The sequence below is a fragment of the Amblyomma mixtum genome, chromosome 2, assembly GCF_055824585.1.
Source record: "Amblyomma mixtum isolate Tamu chromosome 2, ASM5582458v1, whole genome shotgun sequence".
NCBI classification, from domain to species: domain Eukaryota; kingdom Metazoa; phylum Arthropoda; class Arachnida; order Ixodida; family Ixodidae; genus Amblyomma; species Amblyomma mixtum.
This window is the reverse complement of record NC_143013.1, coordinates 111875228-111887600: the sequence shown is the minus strand read 5'-3', so window position 1 is coordinate 111887600 and position 12373 is coordinate 111875228. Positions and strand designations below refer to the sequence as shown.

The 12373-nt window shown below is 49.3% G+C and overlaps 1 protein-coding gene across 1 annotated transcript in view; it reads left to right on the top strand.

The window, feature by feature from the left end:
* The first annotated feature begins 2602 nt into the window (after positions 1–2602).
* LOC149360586 (uncharacterized) overlaps positions 2603–12373 on the top strand; it is a 31137-nt gene continuing 21366 nt past the window's right edge. The window contains exon 1 of the mRNA XM_089572402.1: positions 2603–2722. Within this exon, the coding sequence (XP_089428528.1) occupies positions 2603–2722 (120 nt within the window). The remainder of the gene's footprint in view (positions 2723–12373) is intronic.

The following is a 12373-nucleotide window of genomic DNA, read 5'->3' as shown; positions in this document are numbered from 1 at the left end:
AACGGAGTTTGTAACACCTCCTCGTTCGCTGTAACCGAGTTATGCGGCCGCGCTTGTTCGCTGTACGTGAGACGCAGCACCATTGCCTCGATACATATTTTGGCGGTACCATCGCCCTGGTTTGCAACAAGTGAGCGTTTGTTGCTACTGCGGCCAATATAATTAAGCTGTACTCTATATAGTGGAAGATTAGATAAAAAAAATTTAAACACGTCAAACATAATACGTTGCTATTATTCAGTTCTAACGTGAAATAGTGTTAATCAATGCAATTATATTTATTGATAAGGTAGTTATTATTTGCGCTTTATTTTTTACAAACAATGGGTGATATCGCATGCACATTACGTGTTCGGTCGATGAAGAACGCTGTTAAAATTCGTCTGCTATTAATATAAAACCGAAACATGCAGGCTCTACCTACTCTTCGGCACTTTAATTTCTGCGCAGGCAATATGCTTATAGGCCTGGGTACTGTGCGATTTCAGTGCGCATTAACGATTCCCAGGTGGTCTATGTCACAAAGTGCGCGCATGCCTTTTCTTTCTTTTTTCTTCTCCGACCAAAGTGGCCACGGCTGGCCACGGCGCCGGTAGTATGCGGGCATGTCTCGACGCAGCGGCGATGACTTTGCCTCCCCCCGCGTGGGCGTTGACCCCTCGCGACGCTGGGGGGGTCAAGACTACGCCACCCCCCTCCTCAGGATTATCGCCGGGAAGCGATTGCTTACACGAGGGGAGGACGGGAAGTGGCCAGTGAATGCCCTAGCACCCGTCCCAACCTTGAGAAGTTAACATCCCTCCTCGTTAGGACCATACCTTTCCTTCGCGTCCCCTTCAGTTTCTTCATGCTTCTTCTCCCCCCTTCTCAACATCTGTATATCGTTGGTGCACGGGGCCGAGAGGATTCGTTTGCTTTTATTTGTTTTTTTTTTGTGGTTGGTCACGTGAACACGGTGGCGGGAAAATCACGACCGAGTTAGTTGGTTTTGAGATTTCGGTGCGTGCCGACGTGTGTAGGGTCAGCCAGGGCAGTGGTCGGCAAGCGAGCCTAGGCGGTGTCTGACGCGTAGAGCGCGGCGACGGCGGCCCCGAAAGACGCGTGGAAGACGCGTAACCCGGGGCCCAAGTTCGCCCGTATCCGCACCCCCCCCCCCCCCATCAGCACCGCGCGCTTCCGCAGCCCGACGCTCCCTGCGACCGGACCTTGCCACTACGCAGCTAAGTCACCGATTCTCACCACTCGCTCTGCTCTTTTCTTTGTTCTGTCACTGTTCTCGTCCTATTCTTTTGTATATTGCTTTAATCGTGTAACTTTGTTGTATAGTTCTCGCCTGTTGTCTTCCTTCTTCTTGTTAATAGTTTGTGTTTGTGTTCTGATTTTGTGCTTGTTGTCCGCATCGCGCCTGTGCATTGCCGCTATTTTGCTTGGCTTGTTTCGTAACCGTTGTTCTTGTTCTTACCCGAGTAAAAGGGTTGCTGAGAAACTTGCCTATACGCCTCATCCCTCCGGTCAACGGCTAATCAGGCGTGGCTCCTATCGCCGGTCAGCAGTCTAACCTCATCTTCCGCACGCGGGGTGGAGAAGTTTGTCGCTCCACCCCCTCCTAACTTACGGAGAGTGCAGTGGTGGGCAGGTTGGCCCGATTAATTATAACTTCGGCGCCAATAAAACATCTAGCCGCCCACCATATCGTGACAGTCTAAATTATCCGCAAACCTCCACTGCTGCGTCCGCCATAGCTAGAGTCTATTTGGGACGTTAACACCGGAGAAAACATTATTGAAAAAAAAGCTCCGGACTTCAAAAACATGAAGACACTGACGCAAGCGCCCTCGTTTCCGAAAAGAAAAACATATCTGATAACTACACTGTTTAATCTGAGCTTGACCTCGCGAGAAAAAATCATCGCTTCATATGAACGGTGTAACTTTTCTGAAGGGGTGCATGATTACTATAACCATCTTTGGCTAAGATCAGACAAGGCGGGGAAATGTGATGAGATTCCGAAAGGAAAATAAATACTCCATGGGTAAATTATCGCCCACATACTGAGGTTTCCTTCGTTTTGCCATAATTGAAACTGTAGGAACACTTGCATTTTTTTCGCCGGTAATCACCACATAATGCTAGCGAAACTTTGTCTTATTGCGGTTTTTACCTCACCAAAGCAATAACCAACAGTTAAAAGCAGGTGTCCCAGTTAGGCTAAGCGGCGGCAGGCGTGCAGCAATATTCGCCACACCTGCATTCTTTTCCACGAACAAAGAACAGACATCAGTGGGAGGCACATGGCAGGTTACTGATTTATTCCTCGGTGCTACGAACCAGAGCCGCTTTGAAATTAAAAATAGCACATGCGCCATGACCTTTGCTGCCAGCCAACCCCAGGTTTAGTCTGATGTTGCGATTTTGTCTTTTTGTTCTCGCGAAGTTGACTCACATCACGAATAACGCTGGTCTCATTCCAGTTAGTGGTTACGAGAAAGGATTGGAGCATGTGATGGCAGAGGAAGAAAAAATGGGCATTGCGAATCTCGGTTATTCAATAAAAAAGTCGCGTTGTGGTTCTATGCGCACTCACAACGCTACAGGAATGACAATGGGAGCGCTACGCGCAGTCGCTATGAGCACAATCTTTCTGGCAGGCATAGCCACCGGCAAGCTGGGCCCACCCGGAGGTCCCATGAAGTTGCCTCGGGAGGCAGTGGACAACTTTGAGGTATGATCTCTGCGTCAGTTTTGAACTTTCGGAGGGACTTTTTTAAACGCGAAAGCGTTAACGAGCCTGTGTTGAAGACAAGCCGGCGTCGGTGTCGGCGTGCGAAAGTGGGGTTCATTCTTCCATTGCACGGGACGCTGACGCAGCTCATTAAGGGTATGACCCGATATCTTTATTTGGCTGATGCCCATTTGTGCTGAAGTGGTCGTTCATAGATGGCGGTGAGTCCACATTTTAGTACCAGGGCCGAGGCGGAGTGGTTGAGAGATGCGCCACTGCACTGGCAGGTGGTTTTTTCTATCACATCCACCGGTAGGGATTGTGGGACCCATGTTAGGTCTTCTCGACCAACCTCTCCCCGGAGTGGCGCTAATGTCCTAGAAACCCGAGTTTTTAGCCTAGTTTAGCAGAGTTACACGGGCTGTCTCGGGTTGCTAGGAAACGGCGCAAGAGCTTACGTACGTAAGGTGAACGGTGAACGTGCGTATGGTAATGAGATTCTTGTTCGGTCTTGGTGAGGGTATCAGTGTTTTTGCACTTAAATTTCCAGAGAGAAGCAATCTAGCGGGCGCCCTATGTGGCCCACCTGGGTGCCACATGGTCACGTTACCTAGGTGGCCCACATGGGTGGCACATGGGCTTGCTAGGTCACGTGACCTTGTGGAGGCGTCATAACCAGCCTACCGGACTGCGCGCAAAATGCCCACATGGCAGGTAGCAGTTAAATTAATGGTTGGCCCCGCAAGCCCCACCGGTGGTAGCACCTGTCTTGTCAGGGCAGTGGCGCATCGCTTAACCTCTGCACCACTGAACCGGAAGTGTTATGAATACTCAAAAGAATTTGGGTAATGTGGTAACGCTCGCGCATCACACGCTTAAGTCAAAGCTTAAGTGTCCCCTGAATTTTTTTCTTTGGTGGTGCAATTAACATGCTTACTACCCAGAGCTTAAAACGAGTAAAGCTCGTTGGTCTCTCAGAAAGCACCTAGCTGAATGAAGAGGAGGTTTTGCCTACCTTTGTACTACAACTCCCAAGCATGCATTCGCTGCTGTGTTACTACTGCATGCATTGCCGCGACGCGCAGAACAGCTATACGTCACCGCCTAAAATTACAGGCCTGAGAAGCGCGACCTAGATATTCTCTCGGCAGGAGTAGTGAACTTGTTGTACTCTATTTCCACTGCGATTATGTGAACTAATTTGGCGCCTCTTATGTGTGTAAGCGCTTATGTGATGTGTAGTGAAGTACAAAGAGAACATTTCTTTTGCAGATGCATGTCTAAAAGAGCACATATAAATTAGAAGGGCTGAGGACCAAAAGAAACAGCTTTTCCTTGTTTCCAAAATCATTTTAAAGGTATGAGAGTGGTGCTGTCGGGTTTGAAAGTGGCATATAACACCTGTGGTTGCATGGCTCGCTGCAATGAATGCTCATTTCGTAGTTGACTCCACTCTGGAGCGTCATGCAGCGAAACGAACAAAACAACATACCTCTGAATGAAAACGGTAGCTTCCTCCTCTGTGTGCGCAGCAAGCACTGCTGGATACAGGCGCGGAAGTGAAGTCAAACCACTTAGCGTACCCAGCTGTGCCAGTGGGAGCATTATAACACTGTGTTTCATGTTTCCCGCACAGAAAACAAAAACAACCTACCCTGCTCTGTCTGCGTGTGGTCTCATTTGCACAAGAAACATGAACCATATAGTTACAAATGTAACTGCCCCGCGGCGGTTGCTCAGCGGTTACGCCGCTCGGCTGCTGACCTGAAAGACGCGTGTTCGATCCCGCAGGCGCGGCGGCTGAATTTCAGTGGAGGCGCAATTATAAAGATCCGTGTGCTGTGCGATGTCAGTGTACGTTAAAGACCCCCGGTTATCGAAATTTCCGGAGCCCTTCACTACGGCGTCCCTCATAGCCGGAGTTGGTTTGCGACGTTAAACCCCAATAAACCAATAAACGAGCAAGTGTAACGGAAGGCCTATTTTATTCAACAATTTTCCTCTCGACAGTATGCTACAGTAAAGGCCATTTGCGTACTAAGAGGGCATAAAACAGTCACAATAAAGAGTAGATGGCAAATGCAACCCTGCAACACCACCTCCATAAGAAGATAAGTAGCGGTGTGTGGCTCGAACGGGCACTTCGAGCGACATCTGCGTTTCTAACCTAGACCAGGAAGGTTCTCTGAATGAAACGTCGTGTTTACTGCCGATGATTTGGATTATTGGCGCAATCTTAGGTCACTCCAGAAGGCCACGCACTCTCGATGGCTTTGATACACTCATTAAATTGTGTACATTTTCCTCATGATATCACTTAAACCTGACGCTGTAGACATGAGAGAGCACCACTGTCTTCTACAAATTTTGTAGCTTGTTTTTTTAGTCCATAAATAATTCTTGATGCTCTCTAATAAGTGTTTCTGATGTTCGTTTTTAAATACCCAAAATTGATTTGATGTCATCGAGCACAAAGTGGCCTCCGAAGAGGGGCGCCCTCTAGTTCCGATAGGGGCAGCCTATCTGAGCACCGGTGGGACCAATGCGGAATTTGCACCGTGGGCCCTAGTCGGCCCCCAATGGATACGCCACGAACGCTCCAATAAGTTGCACTTGGGACCGACGCAGGTGTCTTATGTCGGGCTGTCCAAATTCGGCCTGCATTGCGTGATGTGGGTAGCCCACCCAGCTCCCCAAACTGTCCTACTTCGGCGAGATGAACTGCGTAAGTAGTCCCTGGCGACGAACGCTATGTTTTCATCTGTTAGCCCCTGTTAAACCGGCATAGTTCCAATACGGGTTCGGAAGGAGCAGGCACAATAGAGGCCTCCCCACATGGCCCCCACAGGGTGCCGATGTTTATGCTTTAGGGGCACGTCCAGCCCCAAATTCACCCATTTCCGGAGCCCTCCACTACGGCGTCCCTCATAGTCTGAGACGCTTTGCGACGTAAAACCCCAATACACCAATAAAGCAAACATTTTACCCTGAAGGCATAATATTGTGACGAAGAAGACGAAGCTCACAGCGGCGCAGGACGGGGCACTTACGCTCGGACAGCGACCCGCTACGCACACTAGCCAATCCCCCGCCGTGCGTATGTACCATTAAGCCTGAGGACACCATTATCACCGTCATTAAATCATATCTTGTCTATCGCTCCTCATTCTTCGGCTGGACACCACGTAACATTTGATGTGAGGTGCTGGGGAATCATCGGCATCTAGGTCCTGGAGCTTCGACGTCCTGCGTCAGCCATGGTCGTGGGCCGTGAATTCTTGGCCTGCGTCGGCCGGCTGCCCTCGCCGCCCGCCCCGCCAAAAGAGACGACGCAATGACAACGCTGCCGCGAGCAGAACCTGCCACCCGACCGACCCGAGACACTGTGCCCACACGTGACGACACCGTTGTTCCCCTGCTCAGGCCGTTCAGCGCGTCCTGGGGCCTGAGCCGTGGCCTCCTGACAACCTGCGGCCCGGAAGCTTCGTGAGCCAAGACTCACCCTCTCATCGTGACGGCGAGCACTTCACCACTTTCTCCTTACTGTCAAAACCTCCTCTCAAGCCCATCACCATCACGAAGATGAAGCTGGCAGTGGCGCGGGACGGAGCGCTGGCGCAGAGCCACCGGCCATTAAATAATTTCTTCTCCATCGTTCATGGCGGCTGATTCTTTGGATTGCCGTCGCGTAACAATTTCATGCACAAATTTTAACACGCTAGCTGTGTAGGTTCTGTATGCTGGCTTTTTGAGCAAAAAATCTCGAGCATGACTCTGACAGGTGCTGCCCAGAGAGCAACCTAGGAGGCAGATGGGCTACTTAGCTCACGTCACCTTGCAGCGTCATCGGAACCTGGCCGCAGGATAGTGAGCAAACTGGCTACCGTAGAAGGTGACAGTTAACTTGATGCTTGGCCCCTCGGGACGAGCAACCTGGGCCGCTCAAGGCGCACTGCTGGGAGCATGTGCAATCGCAGGGGAGTGGCACATCGCTTAACCACGCAACCCCACGCCAAGAGTACGAGGTGTCCCAGGGATGTATGGATGTGAAGTAGAAACTGGCCTTCTGCAAACATGAAATAACCCAATACACTATTGCGTCACAGCCTTAAGGCACAGACAGCTAAGCGACCCCTTCAAATTCCCGATGTCAATCTTACCCAAGCAGCCCACCGAGATTTTCTTTGTAACCATATTTGTTAGTCCATGTACATCTTGTGCAGGTCTCACACCTTAATGTTGGGCACTGCACGGATGGCCCATGTTTTCGTTCCAAACTATAATGACGTGTGCAGACTTTCAGGCAATCCAGTGCATGCTGGTAAGCGGGCAGAGTCATCCCTGCGAATGGCCTCATTATTTTGCACAGTTCAGTACACTGCGAGAGCACAAATCATGTAATCATAACTAATCAAGGAAATGACGCTAAGAATTGCAAGTATCTATAAGAGTAAATTATGCATAATACGATAGAGCCACTCCGGTGATGAAGACCCGCTTTGCCCGATGTTGGACCGCCGGCGGTAATGCGTTGGCTGGCCCATTTGGACTCATTGCCTTTTTTCTCGTATAGTGCCTGCAAATGTGTTGCATCTACTCAAAAAACCCGACCAGGGACCAATGTCGACAGCTTGTAGGCACGCCTCCTTTGCAGCCACGCCACGGATGATGGGAGATCTTAGAGGTTCTTTGTGTGCAACCCCATTTAGGCTTAAAATGTTTTTTCAAACACAGAGCCCGCATTTACGTTCCACCGACCTCCAAGAACCCTACAACGAACCTATGTGCGGAGCATGTGAGCGCATCCTTTTTCCAGCGCTGTCACGGCCTAAGCGGGTCCAACAGCGGTTTTGCGTGGACAGCAACATTTGTGCTCACATTTTTTTTAGCGTAGAGCCCACCTTCACGTTGTATTTGCCCTCAAGTGCCAGACAAGGGTCGGATGTGGGTAGCATTTGGGCACGCCCATTTTCCAGCCTAACCATGGCCTAGTGGGACCAATAGTAGCCCGTGTGGGCAGCCCCATTGGGGCAATCAGAGGTTTTCGAGCATACAGCCCACATTGCTGTTCTATCTGCCCTCTAGTACCCGACAAGGGGCCGATCGGGACTACATGCAGAATCTGCCATGAGGTATCCTAGCAACGCAGGTATGGGATAAATATAGAATCAAGAGGGCAAGCCCAATTTGCGTTTCTCGCTTGTTCGCCGCAGGGTGCTGATGAACGCACTATACGGATTGCCCCACCCCACTTGCCCATGTGGGACCCACGAGGAATCCTATTGTGTGCTACTTGGGTACCTCATGCCGATTTCGCATTGTGGACTCGCCGCGGTGCCAAGTGGTTACGGCGCTCGGCTGCTGGCCTGAAGGACACGGGTTGGATCCCGGGCGCGGCGGCTGAATTTCGATGGAGGCGAAATTCTAGAGGCCCGTGTACTGTGCGATGTCAGTGCACGTTCCCCAGTGCAAGTGCAAGAACTCCAGGTGGTCGAAATTTCCGGAGACCTCCACTACGGCGTCCCTCATAGCCTGAGTCGCTTTGGGACGTTAAACCCCAATAAAGAAAACCAATAAAGATTTCGCATAGTATCTGGCCTCGTAACCCCGTTCGCTCGCCACAACTGCACCAGTCCCGGCGCCGTACAACGCCGCTCATACGCAAGTTCATCCGGTCGGATCGCTCGCTCTCTGATTGCGAAGCCAATCGATGCGCCGCTGCCATTCCGAACTTAAAGCACTGGTCGCGTCAGACCAGATGACGCTTCGCACGCCACCACTGCACTCTGAACATAAGCTCCTTGAACGAAAACGTCTGCCTACATCAGCCGAGCGGGGCGATTAACAGTGAAGTAAGGCGATACGAATTGTTACAAAACACAGAGAGCAATACACAGAAAGGTTACACTACACCGAGAGCCATCACACCACGCTACAGTAATCCGACAGAGGAAACCAAAACAAAACCCATTGTTCACCGGTCACTGTTGCAGTCCAGTGATCAGAGGGTCACGGAAGTGGCCGTCCCGAACTCTCGCACATGGTGTCTCGCTGGTCCATACGCTGGCAGTTTGTTCGGAGCAGGTCATCCGGTGGCCCCTTGAGCGCCATCGAATTGTCAACTCTACGGCACTGGCTAACTTCCGGTGTTGAGCGCCCTTAATTTATATTGGTTTGGTTTATTGGTTTTTAACGTCTCAAAGCGACTCAGGCTAAGAGGGACGCCGTAGTGAAGGGCCCCCGAAATTTCGACCACCTGGGGTTCTTTAACGTGCACTGACATCGCACAGTACACGGGCCTCTAGAATTTCGCCTCCATCAAAATTCGGCCGCCGCGGCCAGGATCGAACCCGCGCCAGTCGGGCCAGCAGCCGAGCGCCGTAACCACTGAGCCACCGCGGTGGGGCCCCCTTTATTTATAGCTGTGGCCCGTAAGTTACTAAGTTAAACGCACACCCGCACGAACTCGAGCCTCTCCAGTTCAAACCGTATCTCGCCCTCCTGTCGCAACTGGTCAGCTATGGGGGAATCTTCTTTAAGGTGAGTCCTTCGTTTCTCTGGATGGAGGCTGTCAGTTTCAAGCAAAGTTTAGAGTGCATTAATTAACCCATTAGTGCCCCAGAAAAATCTAATAGACGGATTTTCTTCATTTTAGCTCATAATGCTCTTTTATAAAGAAAAACTGACTACTTAAATTTAGTTGCGCTTGCTTCATTCGTTCCGAAGTTACACAGGTGCACTTTTTATGGTACGCTGGGTCTTTCCCATAGCACATGCGGGTACTACGTTCCTCTTCTACTTGGTGGCGTGAACTTTGCTAATGTGTCCTTGAAGTTTTACGCAGGGTGATATGACACTTGTTGCAGGCGCTCATGAATCCTTTCTGTCTATACTGGCATTGCAGTTATTATAATTTGCGCGGGAAGCGCTCTACTTATAAAAGAAGCATCATACATGGTTGAGCCAGTGTTTCCGATAACCTCTTGTTGCTGCATGTGAAGGCGTAGATAATGACGAGTAATGTTCATACCAAAGCAAATATAGCCATCAGGCTCGTCTCTAGCAATTTCGCAGATTGTTCAAGCGTTCACAATTGCAAAGTGGAGCTTTCGTGTCAACAGCCACTCCCACTTTTTGTCCCTATTGCTGATGTAGTAGCAGTAGCAGTAAAAGGAAGGCAGTTTTGGCTTACAAAAGTCATTTTTTGCGCTCTAGACAACCACTGCTTTATAACACATATAGGCTGAATGTTGTTATAATTTCAGGCCACACTGACTACACCGTAGTCCTTTAACTTCAATAAAAGCACATAACCTACACTACTAAAGCGAGAACCAATTTTTCGGCTACTTCTATTCGATTGCTTTCTTTGGGCCGTGTGGGCACCTCCTAAGCCTGTTTCCGCGAACCATTCCTATGACCAGAAAATCCACCCGGTAGACCGTTATCAGAATGTCGTGAATGGTAAAAAAATTGCCAAAAAAGGTGAAATGGTCACTAAGCATTCTGAATCACCTCGGGCAACGACAGGACAACGCGTGCTTGCAAAAGTACCTTTTCCGAACTCAAGGACTTTCCATAGTAGGTGTGGAACGAATAACAGTAACCGTCTGCTCTGCAGATCATTCAGTTCTTATAACCAAAACTTTACTATAACCTATTAAAATCACACCATCGTCATAATCAGGACAGCTAGCGACAAGTACTGTAGTCTATGAGGCCTCACTGAGCAGAAAAACTGGTTTCTTTCTAAAGAATTGTAAGGAATCATAACTTCTACGACCTTGAATAAATAGGCGCCGTTTGTGCACACGAAGACCCAACGTACAATATAAAGTAGAGCAGCATAAAATTCATCATAGCCCTAAAGAAGCCAAAGATTCGGGACATTCAAAGCATCCATTGCTTACTTTCATCATTCGTGCTGCTCTACACATGAAACTTGCACAATATGTACAAAAACATGGCCGCGAAAAAATTATAAGGAGCGAATATCGATGCAGTTCATGGGAAATAAACATCCTGAAGCTTCACAATGAAAATATGATATACTGAAAAGAGGAAACGCGTCTTCCTAGTTAAGTGGCGTCGACGGATCCCCTGGTGACAAAACCATGACATTTTTGGAAAGAAAAATTTAATCTTTCATGTTGAAATAAAAAATTACCTGTACTTTTAAAAGTATGATAGGCACTAATGGGTTAAGCCAGCGTCGGTACGCGCTCTCCTCTCGTCATCGAAGAATCTGTTTACATTGTTCTGTAACATTAGGCGGCAGGCGTAATTATGCTCACGCCACGGTGGCTTCATAAATGCGCGCTGAATTTCATGACACTGCCCCTCCCTTCGAGGACATTGGACATCAATGTCTCAAAACTCAGACATCGTGTACGAATTAGTGCGCTAAATATCTATTGGCAGCCTTCAGAGTACATATTTCAGTTCAGTCACAGTCACAGACACCAGTCACAAGCCAAAGATGCAAAACTACATCATTCTATATAATATGGCTGGCATACGTGGCAGACTGCAATTGCCAAGTACACTGCAAAATTTTGCGCATGTCTGAACGCCGTGACGGTGCTTTCCAAATAAGAATTACAAAAAAAGAATGCGCATTTTCGCCTATACTGGTATTCAGCTTAATGTGTATTTTTCCAAATATTTGTTCTCGTGCTTTCCCTTCCACAATTTTGATGCGACCCTGATTTTGCTTTTTCTGCCGAGTACTACTTTTTTTTTAGCCCTGTTTTGGCTCATGCATGTTTCTCTTTTAGAAGGTGTTCAGGGTCGTTTCTATGTTTGGAGACTTCTATGCTTTGTACCGAGTCTTCTGTTGTTCTTCTGTTTTATTTATTAACGTTAGGTTGTTGAGCAGGTTTTGAAACAACCTATCTAGTTTATTCCAGCATCGTATCTCCTACGGGGTCCTTTTTCCGGCATCTAAATAAAGCCCGCGAAATATGAAAAAAAATCCCATGCGACTGCGCTCGTGCGCTACCAAATTGCAGCGCTGTCAACGGCGCTTCGAGCAAACGGAGCGTGCCCGCTGACCGTGGCGAAGTGAACGGTCGCCGCTCTTATCAGCGGCTTGACAGTCGAACATTGTCCAGACGTCCCTGGACAATGTTCGACTGGGAAGGTGGAAGCTGAGGAGCGGCTGGCGTAGGTGCTTCATATCGTTGGGTCGAGGCCGGAATGAAACGGCTTGCGGCGGCAGCATAACTCAGTGTTTGTGGCGGCGGTGGAGTGGCTGCCGGAAGCTGCAACGTACCTAATTCTTGTTCGACCTCCTCGCGAATGACATCTGTAAATGACGAAATCTGCGGCTGAACAGGGGTTTGCTGCAAAGCCTCCGCCACGTCTTCCCTTACAATGGCTCGAATGACCTCACGCAGTGATACTGCTGAGGTCATGGAGGTTCCCTCAGTACGGGTGCAGAGCATCGATACGTTAGTGCGCTCGTACTGCCGTGCTCGCATGTCGAGTGATTTCTCAATGGACATTGCTTCCTTGACGAAGTCGTTTACTGTTGCGGGTGGACTCCGAACCAGGCCTGCGAAAAGCTCCTCCTTGACACCCTTCATCAGCAATCGCACCTTCTTTTCCTCCTGCATGCTTGGGTCTGCGCGACGGAAGAGGCGTGTCATC